At 29.3% G+C, this 20,841-nt stretch overlaps 1 protein-coding gene across 16 annotated transcripts in view; it reads left to right on the top strand.

The window, feature by feature from the left end:
• The window catches only part of LOC114127428 (collagen alpha chain CG42342), a 103,644-nt gene that overhangs the window by 59,572 nt on the left and 23,231 nt on the right, over window positions 1-20,841 (top strand). For 9 of the 16 annotated variants that reach the window (XM_050201766.1, XM_050201751.1, XM_050201754.1 and 6 more), the window contains 6 exons: window positions 10,348-10,419; window positions 11,827-11,901; window positions 13,950-14,015; window positions 15,525-15,563; window positions 17,287-17,325; window positions 18,806-18,947. In XM_050201766.1, the coding sequence (XP_050057723.1) occupies window positions 10,348-10,419; window positions 11,827-11,901; window positions 13,950-14,015; window positions 15,525-15,563; window positions 17,287-17,325; window positions 18,806-18,947 (433 nt within the window). Of the gene's footprint in view, window positions 1-10,347; window positions 10,420-11,826; window positions 11,902-13,266; window positions 13,321-13,949; window positions 14,016-15,524; window positions 15,564-17,286; window positions 17,326-18,805; window positions 18,948-20,841 lie in introns of all 16 variants that reach the window. The other 7 variants (XM_050201752.1, XM_050201757.1, XM_050201761.1 and 4 more) reach the window with 2 other exon arrangements.

Genomic DNA, 20,841 nt, shown 5'->3' on the forward strand with positions numbered 1-20,841 from the left:
ACTCATATTATTATATTCTATGTAGTACCTATATTTTAACTCCGTGTATAGTTTATTTATTTTTTTTTAGTATTTAAAAAGTTATTATAAATATAAAACAATATTCGGTTCGTCATCGTCGTAGCTGTAATATATATTTTTCACGATATTCGTTAGGGCAAATGACCTGCATGTTTTTTATGTTGAAAATGGCAATGTAATTTTCACAAATCGATAATATTATTTCTTTGTTACATTTTTTTCAAGTCATAATATTATAATATGGTTGTAATTTCGGTTTAAAACCACAATGTAGGTAAATTATTCTATATTATAATACGATACGAGAAAAGTGTGTATTGGCTCTCCTTGGTCCTGTCCCGTGTCGGTGCGATGGCAGTTTTTACTCAGCAAATCCAAGACATCTTTGGTCTATTATTGTCGTGAAATCATGTCAGTCGCGTGCAACAAGTATTAAACGTGCATCTAATATTTATATATGATTTTAAAGTAGTTAAGTATATTGGACACTATAGTTATAGAATCGATGATGTGCCGCGGCTTCCGCGCCTGCGTTTCCAAGACTTAGTCATTTTATTTAAATTTTCCATAACATGAAATCATATCGACTAAATTACATATTTCATCCCCTCTGCACGTTTTTAGTTTCTAACGAATATGAATCGATTTGAATATTATTTAATGTACTAAATATACTACCCGGTTAAATGTTCACGTTTCACACGCGTAGCATCATATACATTGTACACTTTTTTACAATATATTTATAGGTCAGGTACACTATGGCTAGAAATAGCACCACCACAACACCACTGTTACTACCTCTTCGTCCTTAAAATAAATCGTTTAATACATACCGTGTGTTTCTGACTAATTTGCGGTCGGGTATACTTATATATATATATAAAATAATGGTGATGTGAAAATAGAAGCTGTTAACGAGGGTTTTTTTCTACCCGGTTTATACATTTTATACAAGTGAAAGAACCTTCAGTGGCTGTTATGATGAATACCGGCTATTTCATGAAGGTAGCGGCAGCACTTGCATCCGGTGTACAACACCAAAGGATAACCATTTAAACAGACCGATTCGTTTTTAAACTAAAACCTTGTTCGCACCCTCGTTTAAACGTCGGCATACGTACATTATAGCACACGGGTATAGTATATATACGATGTAATAATAATACACATATATATACGTAACAGGTGCGGCCGATCGACGAGTGCAGATATCGAAAGCGAGAACGAATTTATGATCTTTTTTGGCACCGTAAGTAACGCGTGTTTCTCGTGTCGCAGATAAGTCGATTTCGTATACATGACTCGTTAGAATATATATATGTACTATGTATCGTATATGTGTGTATTCAAACGCTTTATAGCACGCGCGTGTAAACGCGTTCGCATAAAAATGTTTTACTAGTTTTTTCCGTAAGGAAAAGTTTGTACGGCGCATACAAAACAGCCATACTTCCTCCCATCACAATACACGCCACCCCATCGCCGCAGTATAGGTATATCTGTATGTATAGTTTTCTTCGATCCGAAGTTTTTAAGATTCCGTACGACTTCTGCGGTAGAACACGCGCATATTATACAGAATTGATTTCACTCGATATATAATTTATTATCGCCGATAACCCTCGGGTGGGTACAATGCAATAACTATATTATAATAATGTGTGTTGGTAGGTATACCTTACACGTGCATACTGCATATTCAGAGTGGATTCACTACTTCACTATACATGTCATCATTATGACGATAAGTATACGCATTGAAGTAGTCTTATAATTCAATAGGTATTTGAAATTTCATTTTTATGTCAAAAAATGGATATTTTAAAAAAAATGTAATGTTAAATTAATACAAATATTCTAATTAAACAATAAATATTCCATGGTATTATTTGAAATTTTCGCGGGTCGGTTGATTTTTCACATAATATTGTTCCTATTATAACTGTCGATGACTATTGATTTTTGATGTGACGTCATAAATTATTTTTTTATCACTTATGTATCAGATATACCTATTAAAATATTATGTTGTTTATGTCATAGAATTATATAACAATATTTATTCGATCATTTTGCTACGAACAAATTACATCTGGTTAATGAATATGTTTTGCAAAATTCTCTTTTGAAATTATGGTTGGTGGGTCATATAATAATTTTTGATCATTGAATCATATGAATGGAAATATCGATGTACTTAAAAATGCTTACAAATAATGTTTACAAAAGATAAAAAATTAAATTCCAAAAACTTCGTTTTTAGGATACTTCATTTAATGTGTTTATTATAATGGTGAAATTTGTAGTAGAAACATCCCTCACTCTTTCGTCATCACGTCAACGCAATAATGACAAGTTTTCACATGCACTGACTATATTATACATAGATGTATATAATAAAATTGTATACGTCAAAGTTACAATATACACATTCTACTGTTATATTATATCAATTTTTGAAAGTAAATAAAAGAAACCGTTTTAAATGGAAATTAGTCTTCATTAGTTTGAATCTGTACTGATTTGTGGGTATGTGTATCCGTGTAGGTTTCATGTCCAAACCGTGTCAATCGTTTTTACTATGCGTAAAACCTCTTCTCCTATTTTACTGATCTACGTAGGCTTGTATGAATATCGTTTTAAAAATAATAATAATAAAAGTTTAGGCGAGGACGACATATGCACACCTCGATGTTTTTATTATACACCGGGACGTCCGCCGCTATAATATAATTGTCGCGTTTCCGGCCTTCTCGAGTACGATAGTATGATAATAATATAGGAAATTTATATTATATCGACAATGGCGCACGTTTTACTCGGCCGTAACACGACTCGTAATAAGAGTTATTGTCGTTCGCCTACACAATATTATATTCGTATTTATTATATAATAATATTCTGTTTTCATTTTGACGTAAAAAATAAAAATAAAATTTATATAACGTATAACAGAGGATGTCTTCGTCAAATAAAGAAAAACGGCTAATTGATGGCTATATTAGTAGGTATGCACTATTATATTATGTCGCAACCCGCAATACTATACATGCCTACCTGTGTGGACCGAGCTATCTAAATCAGAAGACATGTTCATTGTATAAGTAGCTGCGAGTCGTTGGATTACAACCATTGATTTTGTACACGTTAAATAATAATGTACATTAGCTTTTAGTGATCATTAGCTGAGAGTTAATATTATTATATAATAGGTATAGGCTTAAGTTTTTCCGTAATGTGTATAGTATACTGGGAACTATAATATTGTAAGCAATGTCTTTATCGAACACAACATTAACACTGTAATATAGTCAACCATAAACATGCGTGTTGGCCGTTTTGTTATTATTATACATCAAGTATTCAAGTATTATAGTTCCTCATAACGTCATCTGTTAAAACTTTATTCGAGTGTTATAGATAAAAAAGAAATAATGTACCACGTACTATATATACCTACTATGTACGTATATTGCCACCGACTACTATACGCCATTAAATAGTGTAGAGTCGAAACCTGTACGCACTTAATTATGTTTATGTATACACGTGTTGTCGAATTTTAAAATCCAGTTGAATTCTTCTGTATATAATATAGTAATAATATATATAATAGGTATATCGTTATTTTTTATTATACATAGGTATACCGATAGAATACCATCATAATGTATAATGCATTCTTAGTGATATATATTATATATCGTAAGAAGTGTGTGACCTTTTTTTAAATTACTAAACAATTCAAATAAGAAATATTACAATTTAAATAGAAGTTAGACAAATATATTTCAAAATCCACACATTAACTTTTGTGTGAAGAGAATAATAATAATAATAAGTAGTAATAACACAATGAATTCTAGTAATGTGAAAATTTTAAAGTTTTCTCATTATCTTCTACGACTTAATGTAGTTGAGTTGGTCGGACTCAAAGTTTATAAGTTGTTCTTTGTCTATAAACTGTAGAACTATGCGGTATAAACCAGCATCAAGCCAAATTGTAAAATGTAAAATGTATTCTATTTTAAATATTATGTTATTATTATTACATAATATTTAATATGCATCCTGTTGTTAATTAGTTGATTTAATCTCCAGAAAGTTATTTTAAATTAATTTCAAGCGCTTATACACACATGCGAGTTGAACTATGTGTATTGTATGTATAAGGATTATAAATAATAGCGATTTGTGTCCACTTTGTTTTATTAAATTACGATTAGTTTTATACGAGCAAATTATTATGGGATGAATTATTATAATACGGCCTTTGTTTAGCCAACCAATCATATGATATTATGTTCTTACGTTAATATGCATAACGTGTGTAAGTGTGTAACTGTGTATTACAATAACTGTGACAATACTAATTATTTCGCTATTATTTTGAAATAAATTTACATTTAATGTTTACTGCAATAAAATTTAATAAAACATGACGTACTGAATTAAAAATTAATTTTTATCGTGTGAAACGAAAACCACGGTCAACTTTAGTAGAATAAAATACCGTATTACATTATTTTACATAAATACATAATAGTATATCCACACTGAAACCATAACAAACACACTCGTAAACAAACTGCAGCTTACAACCCGCAATCATAATAGAACCTATATTATAGCTTATAGGTAGGTTACGTGTATAATATACGTATTATAGTATTTACCGTGGAGATGTATCGTTGTACGTCTGCCTTCGTTGGAAAACTAATGCTTCCGTTCGTGTTGCGAATACATTATTATCTTTTACTATTATTACAAGGATGTATCATTATTTTATACAACTATATGCGTCGATTGTCGCACCCTTGTACTATACATGATGATTATTTTACCATGAACCATCGAACTTTTCAGACTTTCTTAGAGTGTCTTGGGAAAATATTAATTATTATAAAATTATTATCTAGGTAGTCATTTATAATTTTTTACTCTGCAAATTTTTCTAAGTACAAGTATACTATTTTTTACATTTTTCTATGATTAAAATACCTAAATATTATAATTTTAAAAATTATTTCCACATTTACAATAAAATAAGAGTCATTCTATATTAATGTATATAATTGGATATCATATAGGTAGCGTATTAGTAGTATATGTTACTTTTTGAAAATAATATCTGTACCAGATTGCTATAATTCATAATACTTACATAAATATTATGTATACAATATCATGCATAATACCTTTATTTTATTTTATTAATTTATTCAGTAACTTCTAAAAAATAAGAGATACTTATTCCAAACAACTATTTATTAGAAAATCAAATTTATATAGTCTGAAAGTTTGGACAGTATATGGGTTTATAACTTATAGAGTAGTATAATAAAGTGTACCTATTTATTTTATATACTATGTGATAGGCTATAATAGTACTTATAATCTGACTAGGATGAACACTCGTTATACAAATACATAGTTCACTGTCATAATTCCCAAAAGTACCTACCTATAGAGTAAATTCATATATTTACTTTTATCATATCATTGTTAAGGCTGTAAAAGCACCCTTTATGTATTGTAGTTTTAGACCAATAAGTGGAAGTTTAATTAATGTAATCCGATGTTCGATTACTGTGTTGTAATCTTGAATGTATGCTTAAATCTTAAATTAATTAACTTATACATTCTTGATTATAAAAAGAGACATTCAAAAAACTGAATTTTTTTTTCATTTTCATATATCTAATATAATATTTAAAGATGGAAACGTTAAATATTTTTCTTGTATAAGCTATTAAAATGGAAAATGGAAAATAAATACAAATCTTTTGAAAATGATTAAATTAAATTCTATAGTATAACTTGAAAGAATCATCCTCTTTTAGCGGCTTCCATTAAAAAATTAGTAGATTTAAGTTTTAAAGGTTATTTTAAAGATTATTTTAAATAGTTTAGAAGATTAAAGTTTAGCTCTCTCGCATTAAATTTCATTAAGGTATACATTTTACATATTAGTCATATTACACATAAATATTCCATACATAATAAATTGCTTATGTTCCAATAATTGGTCTAGCAGCATTATGAACTTTTTAAAAATTTTGATTCAGTAGGTATAGATACTATTCATATCGAAGTTCAAACTAAATGATGAGTAGTTTCTGAGTTATTAAACTTATTTATAAACACTAATACATCATCATTAGGTCCAAGATAATAGGTATAGAGTAGGTTGGAGATGTTAGCGAATTATTCTATACAAGTATATTTAATTTTAATAGAGTATAACATGATATTATAATATATAGGAATTTAAAATCATCTATACCACTTCCACTTAGTGATCGTGGAAGATTTTTTAAAATCTGGTCATGTACGCGAAAATGGTTTTCGAACAGAGCTGAACGTCTTTGTCATCTTTGTATTATAGTTGAAGTAAATCCAACGTGGCGTATATTTGTAACATAATAAAATATTGTACATCTGAAAATCCTAACGATGTCAACAGTGTTTTATTTCAAATGACCATTTTTTCGATGTCCAAACGTATATATTATTGTCACACATTGCAGTCGTTATTACATTTATGCTTATCCCTTCACCCATGTTCTTGGCTTTTCGATGATTCATCTTCAAGACATGCAAAACGGAAACCTTTTTTTAAACTGCCCATCACAGACGTGATACAAAGGAAGGTTAAATAATACTTACTTTACAAAATTTATACACATTGTATTATAATGTATGGCGTTTTATCAGATGGAATCTCTGAAAAGATATCTTTGGTCGATTTCCTCGAATTCTACGAGTAGTTTGTAGCGGTTTGAAAGTATAGGCGGAAGAAAGGCGGGAAATGCGAAACATTTACTTACAGAACATCTGGCGCATATTATTATATTTAATAGTTTGTTCGGTACGAATAAATATAATTAAGCGAATCTTAATAATGCAACAGAGCATAATATTTTCCTACGCTAACTTTTTCTTCGAATACAATTTTTATTTATGACGTGTGTATAATAAATTGGTTTGAATACTTTTTATGCACGATTTATAATATCGATGCAATGAATAGTTTTTCATTTCAGATTTCGTACCAATTATAATGTTACCTATGAATACTATGAAAATCTCTTAAATACATTATATTTATCAAAAATATAATAATACATTTGAAATTTGTATTAAGCATATTAATTACAATTACGCTATAAATTAAAATTACGTGTGAACTATACTACTTATAAAAATTAAATTAGTAAAATTTAAGTAAAATACGTTAATATTAGGCAAACACTTTTTGGTTTAATTTTTATATCAAATTTTTTAACAAATTACGATTTACGATATAATTTCCAAATACATTTTTATTAAATGCGAACTGGAAAATACATTTCTAGTTATTTATTAATAAATCCATTAATGGTAGACCTTAAGAGTAAGCTAACCATATTTACGTTGTCTTTGTCTTATAAACGTATGGTATATCAATTTTGCATTCATCAAAATTGATTACTTTTGTTGTTTAGTTTTAATGTTGGGATGAACTAGCCTATTATGAAAGTTAAAGATAAAGTATTTTATTAAGATTTGGATTTTTTCTATATTTTAATTTTTAAACTAAACTTTAACATTTTTAATATTTAACATGCATACTCACATCTTATTTGAAAATTTAAATATTGAAAAAAAAAAAATCAATGCCTAAGTATAAATAATGTTTTTAACTTTGAAAATAGGTTAGTTCACTTTTATACTAAATCTAACTATCCAGAATCGATTCTGATGAATATAAATACTAAAATAAATTTGTTATGCTAGACATTTGTTAGATGGATACACGATTACAACACATACACAGGTAACATAGTTTTAAACAAATGTATAAATACAGACAATACAGTAGGTATGTTTAATCATAATATAAACTAAATATTAAATTAGTTTACAAATAAATGTTATTGCGTTGGTAGAAATATTTAAATAAGGGGGTCACTTTATTTTAATATCGGAAAAATTAACCATGTAAGTCCGCCTAACTTAAATGTCTAATCACGTATTTATATATATATATATATGACAAAATGATTGATTTTAAAATATTATTAAGTGATTGCAAGCGTGGGTATGCCGAATGTATGGAAAAATAATTATTATAGTTATGTACTGGTCCATAGAAAGAAATTTAAACACTTTCAACTTGAGTTTTGATTCCAATCGTTTATTAGTGCTGAACCTATTCCATTCAATTTATTTAACTGCATGAATGAGCTTATTAAGGAGAAAAATATTATCGCCTACGTCGTATTAAACTTCGAAATGTTTATTTGATTTATAAACGTTTTATTTTAATTATAATTGCAGTAATAAATTGTCAAGTGCTCTACGTGTGAAAAGTCTGAGAATAATATCAATTTATTTTAATATTTATTATATCATATTATATATAAGTCGTATATTATAATATATTGTAAATGCCGTTTATAATTAATAATGATTTATACATTTCTGATATTATTTCTGATTTTTATAATTAATTATTGCTAATAGCAATAATAATAATAATAATATAACGATATTGTATACAAATCGGTTTAGACGTTCATTCATTCCTTTCAATCGCTACGAGATGTTTATTTAATCATTACTGGTGGATCGTTTCTGAGTGGGTTGCTTGACTCCTTTTTAGGAAATTAAAAACCCGTTTTTTTTTTTTTTTGGTTTTTGTCACTGTAGAATTTTAATGATATGTAGGTACCTACACAAAATAACAATAATAATTATTATAATACGGATCGTAACGCAGGACAGCTACATATTATTATAGTCTATTATTAAACGTTTTATCTTATAAATTATAATATATTATGGGTTTGTATACTGTGTGAATAAAATGTATATTTTTACTGCCGCCTAAATATTATAATAATTATTATTCACTATAACGTACATAGTTGTCGTGTATTACAACTTAAAATATTAGTAATTTATGTATATCTTTGCCAGTAAGATTTGGTAGCTTTATTAAAACCATCATAAAATTGTTTAAAAAAATGTTTAAATATTAATTAAATTTATACGAGTTATTCGCCAATGGAGAGTGGCACAATAATTAACATTAATTATAGACTATAGGAATTAAACTTAAATCGTAATCGTACATCAACAATTTTTTACTTTGAAATTCCACTATTAAGATATATCATTTTAACTTTTTCGTTTCAGCCTATCACCAGATCTGAATTTCTTCTTCTCGTATACACATAACACATGTAATAGGTACATTTAAAGTCGGTTTCTACTCTACCGCGTTATGTAGAGTTAAATATTGTTCAAATTGTGGATATAATAAAAAGAACATTTTATTACCTACGAATTAGATATACTGACAGCCACACAAAACGACAATGTAACAGAGAGCTCGGATAAATCATTCAATTATCGTGTATTAATACATATAATATACTAACCATTATTATCTAAGCCTCAGATCTCACCGTAGACATTTCTTATAAAGTATAATAAATAACATTAACATATTAATAAAATAAATTTTATTTTAGACGTTTTAGAAACGGATAGGGAAGGGGCTAATTTTAAATTGGGCATTGAGCCATACCCTATTTTTGAATATGTCGATGGGTCAAGAGATTCCAAAATAATAAACTCAACCTAACCGGATCCTCAAAATTGCAGTGATTGCATAATAATTGCCCATAATCTACAAATAAAACGCTCATTATAACAATAACACTATATTCAACCCCCTCCTCCCTATCTACCAGCCATATTACACACAGCATTAAACACTATAATAGTGTATATACATATACGGTGTACATGTAGTTTACGCGAAACATATCGTTCGATCATATCGCTGCGATAAAGCTGTCGAGTACGTTTATACGGCCGTTAAACGGTCGTAAAAGTATGCCACCGCGGCTCGAGGGTACCTATCTATATATTATAATATGTTTACATGCATATTTTATAATATCGTACACGCGATGTGTATGGTATTATATTATATGATGTGCTTTTTTCGTTGTTTACGATATACCCCTCTACAAAATAACTTCTATCGCCACCCTCTGCAGTGACCATAATTTTTCTTCCGTTCCCCGTTCGTACTTATTACATTATTACTTTACTATGTATAATATTACAACGATATATATTATCATAGTATACTATGTGTGTTTAAACAAGTGGTAATTATTCATTATACCGTAGTTGTGGTTTGTGGCAAAACGGTTTTAAGGGGTATCGTAATTACGAACACGTATGTCGTATGTATGTATATTCGTGTTTTATTTTACCGAAAATCGTTTGACATCAAATATTTAATGTTTCGTGTGTTTACAGGGTCATCCGGGCGAGAAAGGACAGAAAGGCGATTCCAGTGCACCGAATTTCGACATATATGCTGCGGTTAAGGTAAAATGAGAAACATAACATTGTCCCCCCCTTTTCGACTGTATTATATTATCACTTATCACTGTTTTCCTCGATCCTCGCCTCATTCGCCTAGTATTTTCAGTTTTTCAGTTTTTTTTTTTTTTTATATCGCGTATCTCTGACCCGCAGCGGTTCACGCACATATCGTATTATACATACGTATTAAAACATATACATAAATAGAAAGGTCAACGTTCCTATATTATTTACGCTGTGCCAAACGCATTTGCTTTTCATATATATGTTTTTTTGGTATACTTTATAAAAGCGAGATAGGGAACTGGACCGATGCAGTATAGGCAATATAACTTGCGGGTCTCAGAGGATCTTACCGCGAAAAGCAATATTATACGCATACAAAAAATACTTATACACTTCCATATAGAACGATTGGCGTTTCTGCAGGTTTTTTCCTCACCCCGTTTCATAAAGCGCCGTGCTAGTTGATTTCATTCATACACACGTGTATGAGGATTTTTTTTTACCTTTCGGACTGCTACATACTTCTTTATACCTACAAATTATAAATATACAGAATAATTTACCAAAAATGCTAACTCCATTCTTTTTTTTTTTTTTTTTAATAATCAATTTATACAAGTTTTTATTTTACAATTTTTCAAACAAAAAAAAACTTTGTATTTTAAAGAAACTTTCAAATCGTTAATTCCATTTAAGGAGTATCCTACCAAGTGACTGTGTCGATATAAATTATTTTTTTTTTTAAGACAAATCAGACTTTTTACTGCACATTTTAAAACAGATGATTTTTTTTTAATTTTGATATCCAAAATTTCATGAGAATAATTTCTAAATTATTAAATAAATTGAATAATAGTGAATGGGAATTTAGTTTTAAAAGATATTATTATATGGAGTTTCAAATTATAATTATAACTTATTTATCAATATTGTATAATAATTGTAAACATTTAACGAGTTAATAATTGGGTACAGGGTACTAAACAAAATATTACCATAGATTAAATATAAATCCATTATTGAAAATTAATAAATTTTATTTATAAAGTTGATTTACACGAAAAACACTCATTGCAATTTCGATTTTTATGTATCAAAAAACAAAAAATCTGCTTAACAATTTACAGTAATAAAGGTTTGTTCTTATTTAGAATACAGAAGTTTGTATCATCACTGGAGAATACAGGACGCTCTATAAATAGTATAAGAAATTTAAAAATTTGAATATAATATGATTTTCAAGAATCATCAAATATATTTAAGAATTAAAAAATTAGAGTTTGAATAAATGCATAATTATATATAATAAAAGGAAACGATCATGTTTAGTTGAATCACTCTGTATCTCTATGTATATACAATACACGAGATCGAACATGAATAACAAATCATCAATTATTACAGGGAACCAGCAGTAAAAGATCTGTAACAACGCTGAGAGGAGGTACTCTCGGATACGCAGAAATCGTAGCCGTTAAGGTGAACTATTTCGATATAGGTTTTTTTTTAAATAATTTTTTTTTTTTTTTTTTATTTGGTGTTTTTGTAGATAGACTTCTATATATTTTTGTATTATTATTGTGATTAGTATTATTTTATTGGCATATCTTTTTTTATCTTCTATATGCCGCCAGTAGTATAGACATTATAATACAGGTGTTTATCTGCACTTATTGTATTATCACTTGTGTGCGCGTATGTGAACATCTTATATTATTATTTTTATTTATATCTTTTTGAAACTTTTTTCTTTTTTAGCAGTATTTGGCTTTTTAGAAAACTTGTGGTTTGGAAAAATACGATAACATATTTTTATTGTAATATATAGAGAGCAAAGAAATGAAATCTCACGATGTATGCAAAAATGTAATTTTTCAAACAACAAAATAACATTATAAATGCTATATAGCTATTCTTTACAAAAAACATTCGGAGCGGGTTTATTATATTACATCCTTGTAACTGAATTTAATTTAATAGTACTTTCAAGTTTCAGTATTTCCATTTCATGTGGTAGCCGGAAGTATTTTTTTTTCACATAAATCCCACGATTTTTCTGCGATACAGCAGCTGAATCGAAGTTTGATATTAGGTACCTACATACAATATGCGTTCAAACAACACGCTTGATTTACGCGAATATTGTCAAGTATTGTATGTTGACAAAGTATCTGTTTCCGGACAAAATCGTACACGATACAATATTATATATTATATCCACGTCCGACATGTATAATGTTATATTTTATGTTATGGTTATACGAGTTTTTGTCTTTCGGTCAGTCCGTAGATACTCGTATGTATATCGTATATACGTCTTGTAAATATTATTGTCATTGCATTCGTCTCGTCGCGTTATTGCCAAGACTTCTTCGAAAATCTCTTACCTACGCCGAAACGTGTTCATCACAATAGTCATATAATATTCGTTTTGGTTTTATTTAACGTCGTACACATTAAAAAAAAAACAACAATACGGTTGATTTGTATATTTACGACTTTTCTATACTCGCGTTCGGGATGTTATATTATCGTCGTCGTCATCAAGCTGCGGTGTAAAACGATTTAATTTAACGCCTCGAAAGCGTTTTATTTTATTATTTTACTGCGTTCGGGCGAACGATTAGGAGGTTCATAATAATGATAATATATTATATTATACATCCTGGCTGTGCGTATAACCACTCTTCCTTTTATTTATTTATTTTATATATTTTTCTCCGTGTCCTCTTGCCTCTCTTTCTCTCTCTCTTTCTCTCTTGTCGTTAGGTCCATTTTGTTTTTATTTTGCATGAAATGCTTTGTTTTTTTATTTACGGTAGTTGGTGGCTGGTTGGTTTATAGGGTCTACAAGAGCGTGGACATAACATATCGGCGGAAAGCATAGTCATGGTTAAAGTGAGTACAAATACATACAAAGTGCATGTTCGTATTCAGCCACATTTGTATATTTTTTTTTTTTATTAAATTATTGCGTCACATTACTGGTCAGTGGCACTACCTACGTAATTATAATAGTTTGTTTTTTTTTTCTGTAATACTATAATAAAATACACGTCAGCAGACTGTTCGCAAAGTTAAGTTAATCTTATTTGCAGACACTCTGCGTGTTGCGGGACGGTGGACCATATTTGTAAAAAAAATTTTTAATAATAACTTACGAAAAAAATAACCAATAAATTAATATAAAATCGTATTCATACACGATCAATGGGTTTTTATTTACATAATCTTTCCTGGGATTTACATATTCGCGCAGATCATATTACTACCGACTCGTTATAACGGCAGGCTTACTACAAGCAGCAGGTAGTCGTCGATATATATATTTTTATAATACACTGACAAATCGTTTCCGGTCTATTATTTTCATCGATTTATACGTTCTATTTCCTATGATCGGGTATTTAATATTTATATTATTATATATATACTTACAAATCTGGTCCCCCTACCCTATTACCCATCCAATCAATGGCCGATTGTCCAATTGCTTTATTTGTGTGCATAACGCAACTCGATTTTAGGGTGAACCGGGAGAGCCAGGACCGCCAGGACCAGTTGGGGCACGAGGACCCGAAGGAGCAATGGGGGTAAGTTGAATGAATCCGTTATTATTATTATTATTGATATACAATGGGAAATTTGAATATTATTATCGAAACAAGCGAGTGCGATAATGTGATGCACTATATATTATTATATTATTGTACGTGAACTGATACTGGTATCAACGATACGGTTTAGCGGCTCTTTAGTTTGCAGGTTATTGGGATTTGGGGAGGGAGTAAGGGACCGGTGTTGGTAGTGAGGTGACGGACTTCCACACAGTCGACATCTGTTCAAAAAACCATATGGTCAGTTATAAAAAAATTCACTTTTTAAAATACGATTCTTTGTTGTCGCTAAATATATTATATACTTATACATTGACATAAATGTATGTTCGTCCATTTATTATACAAACCCTTTGTAAAAAATAAACACAAGGTTGGCTTAACTTATTTACTGCGGTATATAATATGCGAACCCCCTTATGAAAAAAACACGAGGTGGGTTACTATATATAATGAACGATACATTTGTCCATGACGTACCTATATAATATACATACTATTATATGTAAATACTTTTATTTTTAAACAGCTCTTATTCTACGCACGCTGTTATAAGCGGGTTTTCTGAAAAACGTATGATAAAATTATTTGTTTAAAATATTTTTCAAAAATTCGTAAAATCGATTATTCAATTTTTGTTTCAAAAAAAAAAAAAAAAAAATTGTAATATACCTTGAATTAAATCAACGCTTAAATACAAGACCGGCTACTATCGCCGACAACAAAAATGAATAACTCAATAATATTTCCGTTGAATGCCTAAAATTAAATTTATGTAAGGAAAGTAACGGTTTTGGATTTTTAAAAACGTTTTATTTTTTTTTTTACTAGTAAGAAAAATACTTGTAATTTTTAGCTTTTACTTGTTGAATAATATTCGAACATCATAATAAGCTTTATCCGAAACTAGTTTTTTACGACTAAAAATTTTTATTTTTTAACTATTTGAAATTATATAATTTGTAAAGGTATTTTTACAATAAGCATATGTGCTTGGTATATATAAGTATATATTTTGTGCATGAATGATTCGATTCTAAGAAACTACCCAACATTAACACATTTTGTGTGAACGACGATTAGATATATAATTATATTTGCTTGTAATTAAAATCAAAAGACAACGTAGTTAATTTACAAGCAAACTGCATATTAATTATAAGCCATATTGATTTTTAACTTAGGTTAGGTATGCTTATAGGTATATTGACGATCACTAATAATACGTACTACTTAAAAACGTGGTAGGTATTTACACTTTAATTTTTAAATGGATATATTCGGTAAGGTTTTATTATTCATAATTCGTGGTTTAATATTAGTGTATCTATTATACTTGACGACGACTCAAAGCATAGTACATAAATGACACGTGTCAACGGTTGTATAAATAAATAAATACTAAATTCGTTTTATATAAAGCAGCAGCGTATTATATATACCTACATGAAAAAAAAAACATTAATTTATTCTTACTAATTACAGGTGGAAGGTAAACAAGGACCATCCGGCCCTCCAGGATTGGTAAGTACCCCGGTATAATATGTATTGTGTTTCAATATACATAAACACACACACACACACACACACACATAGTACCGTAATACGATACTATTATGAAATTAAATTATATTCATATACCCGGTTTATACCTGTATGTTATTATATATAGAACGCGTTCGTTTTGCTTTCACAAGTTTACTTATAAAGCCTCCTCTCAAAAAAAAAAAAAAAAAAAAATTGTGTCAAATACACAAGCGCTTGCTTATTTAGAGTATTATCCTTTCTTCGTACCTATGTATAGGTTTTCGAGTATAGTATTACAATACTCATACTTTGCTGCGGAATATTATACCAATCATTTCATAACATATTAGAAATTGTTCAAACTCACGAAATTTATGACAGTGATGATACGATAATATTATTTAATTCCAACCATGATAAAGTTTACTAGGCATGTATTATGTATTATGTTGTGTTAACGATTTTTCTTTTGTTATTCGAATATAACAATATTTTCCGCATAAGTATTCATTATATAAATTATATTATATTATAATATATTTTTATATTTTCTGTTTTGTGTTGAAGAATTTCGATTCATAATTCCCATGTGATTTTAATGTTCAGAGATATTATTTCTTTCCACAAATGATCTAGCCGTGTGCGTGTTATTGAATCTAATAATTAAGTTACAACTTACATATCGAATTTCGATACCGAGCAAACGTGTATTTTTAAAGAACACTTGTGCGTCACGAACGCAGTTATGCCGTAGTTCACTATACGATTGATTACGAGGTAATATATTGAACGACGAGGTGTTTTCGATTTTTCGTCTCGATACAATATATTTGTACAAGTGTAATAAATACGAGTCGCGCACGAGCATAGATTATTGCGGTGCAAGTGCAATGTGTAGCAGCCGCAGGCATAACGACAAAAAATATACAGAAAAAGTAGAAAAATAGTAGAAAAAAAGGTCAGATTTTACGTGATGTTCGTCTGTCGTATATTGTATATATATATATGTGTGTGCGCTGAAGACGACGTAAGAAGGATGGAAAAAATTCATGTATACAAAGAGTTACAAATATACATAATATTATGATGTGTGTGTGTGTAAGTACCGCGATACGAGTGAGAGAATATTATAACTACGTGGAGGGGAGCGTTGGCGAGTTTGAAATCTGTAGTTGAGGAAGAGAAGGAGAAGGGAACACAAGAAAATATTTACTCAGTTGTGGTTTACGGGCGGACAGGCACGGGCGGGATGGAAAATCGGGGGTTGTATTATAATAGTCGCCGTGTAAAAAAATATCACATAAATATACTCCAGCGGCCTATAAATATTATACTGTAGAGGGTTGGTTACGCGTGCCTCTCGTTCACATTGTTTGAATACGGCGGACAACGATGTGATAACCAAATAAAACATTATACACCAATAAAAATATCTACGTTGTAAGGAGAACAGGTATAAAAAATAATATTTCCTTCACTGTTTTGCCAAAACACAAGTATATTATAATTATTATACTAGGTACGGCGTATATATAAATATGTGTGTGTGTGTAGTGAAAACTACCAAGATTCCACTCGGTTATATATTTACTAGGTATATAATATAGCTGTAGTATTTAATTTTCTAATTTTTATGGAACATAATATTGGTATGAACGCATATTCTATGTATATCTTATGTTTAAAAAAACTTGTTTTTTTTTTTTACTCATTAATATAGGTTGGACCGAAGGGCGATCGAGGAGAACAAGGGCTGCAGGTAAAGTTTCTATTATGTATTTATTTTTTATTATATTAAAATCAGGTTGATTATTAATATTTAATTATAAATATTATATTTTAATACTTCACTAATGAAAAAGAATCGCTGTAGTGACATATAAAAACGAACTTATTAAAACGGATAAGTGTATTTACGTTTGAAAGTGAAAGGGATATTTTCAAAAAGTTATATCGATATATTAGAGATATTATATGTTTATACAAATATGATTTTCATGAAATTTCGTACTATCTTGTTCGTTTTTAAAATAGAAGGATATTGATTTTATAATATTACTGGACATATTGTACCCATATGTGGAGAAATTAATAGTTATTTTTCGTTTTATAGTCATGTTTTGCGCTTTTGAGTTAATAAAAATGCGTTATGTGTATTACAATTTATTAAATATAAACAATAAATACAATGTAATAAAACACGTATTAGAAAACTTGAAAAGTAGAATATTTAGTGCGTAACAGAACCTCCGAAGACTATATATTTTAACTAAACTTCAAATTAAGTATAGGTCTTTTGAAAAATCTATTTAAAGATGGTGGTGGATGTTTTGAGGTTAGGAGAGGCAAGGCGTATTATTAATGAGATGATTTTAGACTGATAGTGGTTTGGTAACTTTGAGTGGACATTTTTACAGTGGTGTATTAATTGTTTATTTTTATATATCACTGTAGAGTGTACTATTTGTCATGTAACATAGGTAACTTGTAAAAAGTCTTAAGTTTATTGATTGAAAACCTTGTAAAAGATATAATAGACGTACGTTGGTTTGTTGGGCGATATCTGATATCATCTGATTTCGACCTTTTATAACTTTCTTATGTTTCGACAACATTCTTAAGTCAATCAAATTAAAAAATGTATAGAGTGCCTATTATTCGTATTGGATCGCGGTGTACAAAGTTTACAGATCTACTAACTATTTCAACACAATAATTTAGATTTTAATACATAGGTATTTAAATTGTTTTTATTCTGGAACTGTTTTTAACTATAACTCCGTGTAACGATTTTATACTAATAAGTAATAAAAGTAATAACTAATTTATAAATTATTGAAATTTAGCCATCACTCATATAAATAGATATATAAATACGTAAATAAGTATTTTTATTTTTTTGAGATTTTTTTTTGATGAAGCGAATTGGATGAAGTAAATTGATAATTTGTAAGTTAAGTTTCTTATGTTTTTGCTTAGGTCTGATTTTACCTATAGTTAATTGTTTCCCAAGTAGTATCTAGTACCTACATAGGTATTTTTTCGATGGTTGGAATGGAATAATATTATTTAGTTTTAGCGGAGTAAAGTTTTATTTTCAGGGTAAAATGTACGTTTATTGTTTTAATTTATTTTTATGTAACTATTATTATTGATATTACATACGCATTTTTTTTTTAACAATCCCTTATCTTGTTGTTTTGTGTACAACTAGTTTAATCATAAAGTGACTTTTTCAGGGCACACCTGGTCCACCTGGACCAATCGGCGAAAAGGGTCTTAGAGGCGATAAGGGTGATCGAGGATTGACGACGACGTTAAAAGGCGATCAATTCCCAACAGGCATCATCGAGGGTCCACCAGGACCACCGGGACCACCTGGTAACGAAATAGTTGTCGATAATATTTACTTTGATACCTTGACGAGACATTATTATCTAGTATATATGTTGTTAACATACTACAGTAGTGTTTTGTCTTGACTTTTTTTCCTTAGCGACTAAGCATAATATTACAAATTATTTTACGTATTCCCGGAATAATACTCAAGTAGAGTGTGATTTCCAGATGTTTAACTGAACTTAAAATTATGTTTACAATATTTTTTATTTATAAATATCTTCATAGTTACTAAAAAAAAAAAAAAAAATAGTTATCACAAATTTTCAAAAAAACAACCATCAGGAACACACTTTATTTAAATTTAATTTAATATTTTACATGTTATCGTTTTTATGTAGTTGCTATTAGAGTATTATATAATTTATTATGTACAATGTAAATACGTTATTAGTTTGCTGTCTATCCGACTTGTAAGCACTATTGAATAGCTGCGGTGTCATGGTCAGCTTATGGGTAATATTTTACAACTTGAATGGATGGTAGAATATATTTTAGACTTTAGTCATAGCGTAATGATCACACATGTGTTTTGTTTGTTGCTTGTAATTTTCAAGGTCCGGTCGGTATGCGTGGCGAAAAAGGCGATTTGGGCCCCGTGGGGCCTCCGGGACCCCCCGGCGAAAAGGGTCGAGGGAAGAGAGGAAAAAGGGTAAAGGAATTTAAAAAAAAAGACATGATTTACGCATTTATATTATATGATATTGATTGACACTCCATAATCCGAACTTACATTGGACCCGTGTCGTACACGTACACAACGGCGGCGGCCGACATGCATGCATCGATGACGCATATGTCACAATGCAAATTTTATGAATGTGTACTTGTTTGCACGTTTTCGCGTGGTTCTCATCGTTATACATTTTACGTGTTGGTGGGCGTTACTAGGCTGCGGTCAATGTTTCTGTGCAAAATATTGATATTTCGATGTCGTAGAGATGTCGCCGGTGCATGCGAATAGCTAAACATATTAGGAGGGAGGAATGGAGAAATAAAATCTAATTAAGATTTTTAACTATAAGTCCAGTTATTGTTCATCGCCATGTCTGTATTATATTTTGTTGTACCCTCCTAAATAACGAATTCATTATTTAAATCTTACTTGGCATATTATAGGTATAGGCTAGTATACCTATGCTATACTCATATACCGAATTCGTATACTTTTTATACACAGGTTGATTCACCAATCACGATCACTTCAATTTTAAAATTTGATTATGCATTTATTTAATATATAATTTTTAGTATTTTCAAGTATGAGCTTACTTACATTACCTATACTTTCAAAAACATGGGTTTTTGTATGCAACTCAAGAAGTTTTATAATCCGTTTTCTTCTAGAGTAAACATTTCTTTTTTACTGTTAACTATTGTTGATAATTTTTATTTTTAAAGTTCTAACATCTAATTTAAAATTCAAACAAATAGTTTCGGGTTGTAAAAAATAATATAATTTGTAATTATAGGTTTCCACTACACAACATTCCCAAAATATTCATAAGCACAAGTGTGTATTTAAAAATATAGCTTTTTAGTATAAAAGAATTTTTGTCAGAATTTGAATAAACGCATATACAATTGATACAAGTCTAAAGGAGATGTGCGTATGCTCGGCGAATCACTCTGTTTATTCATAATCAATAAATATAAGCTCCATGAGATTGGGAAAATAACTTATCAATACTATTCTCTCACACAGCGAACACCTAATAAATAATAATAATATGATATATTATTGTGAATTGCAATAGTAATTATTATTTATTACTGTATACTGTAAAATTCACACAATTATATTATTATAACGATCGTCGTGATCATCATCACGGTGTTTGTATTTATGCGTGAGAATTATACATGAGCATCGTGT

The sequence above is a fragment of the Aphis gossypii genome, chromosome 2 (assembly GCF_020184175.1).
Source record: "Aphis gossypii isolate Hap1 chromosome 2, ASM2018417v2, whole genome shotgun sequence".
NCBI classification, from domain to species: domain Eukaryota; kingdom Metazoa; phylum Arthropoda; class Insecta; order Hemiptera; family Aphididae; genus Aphis; species Aphis gossypii.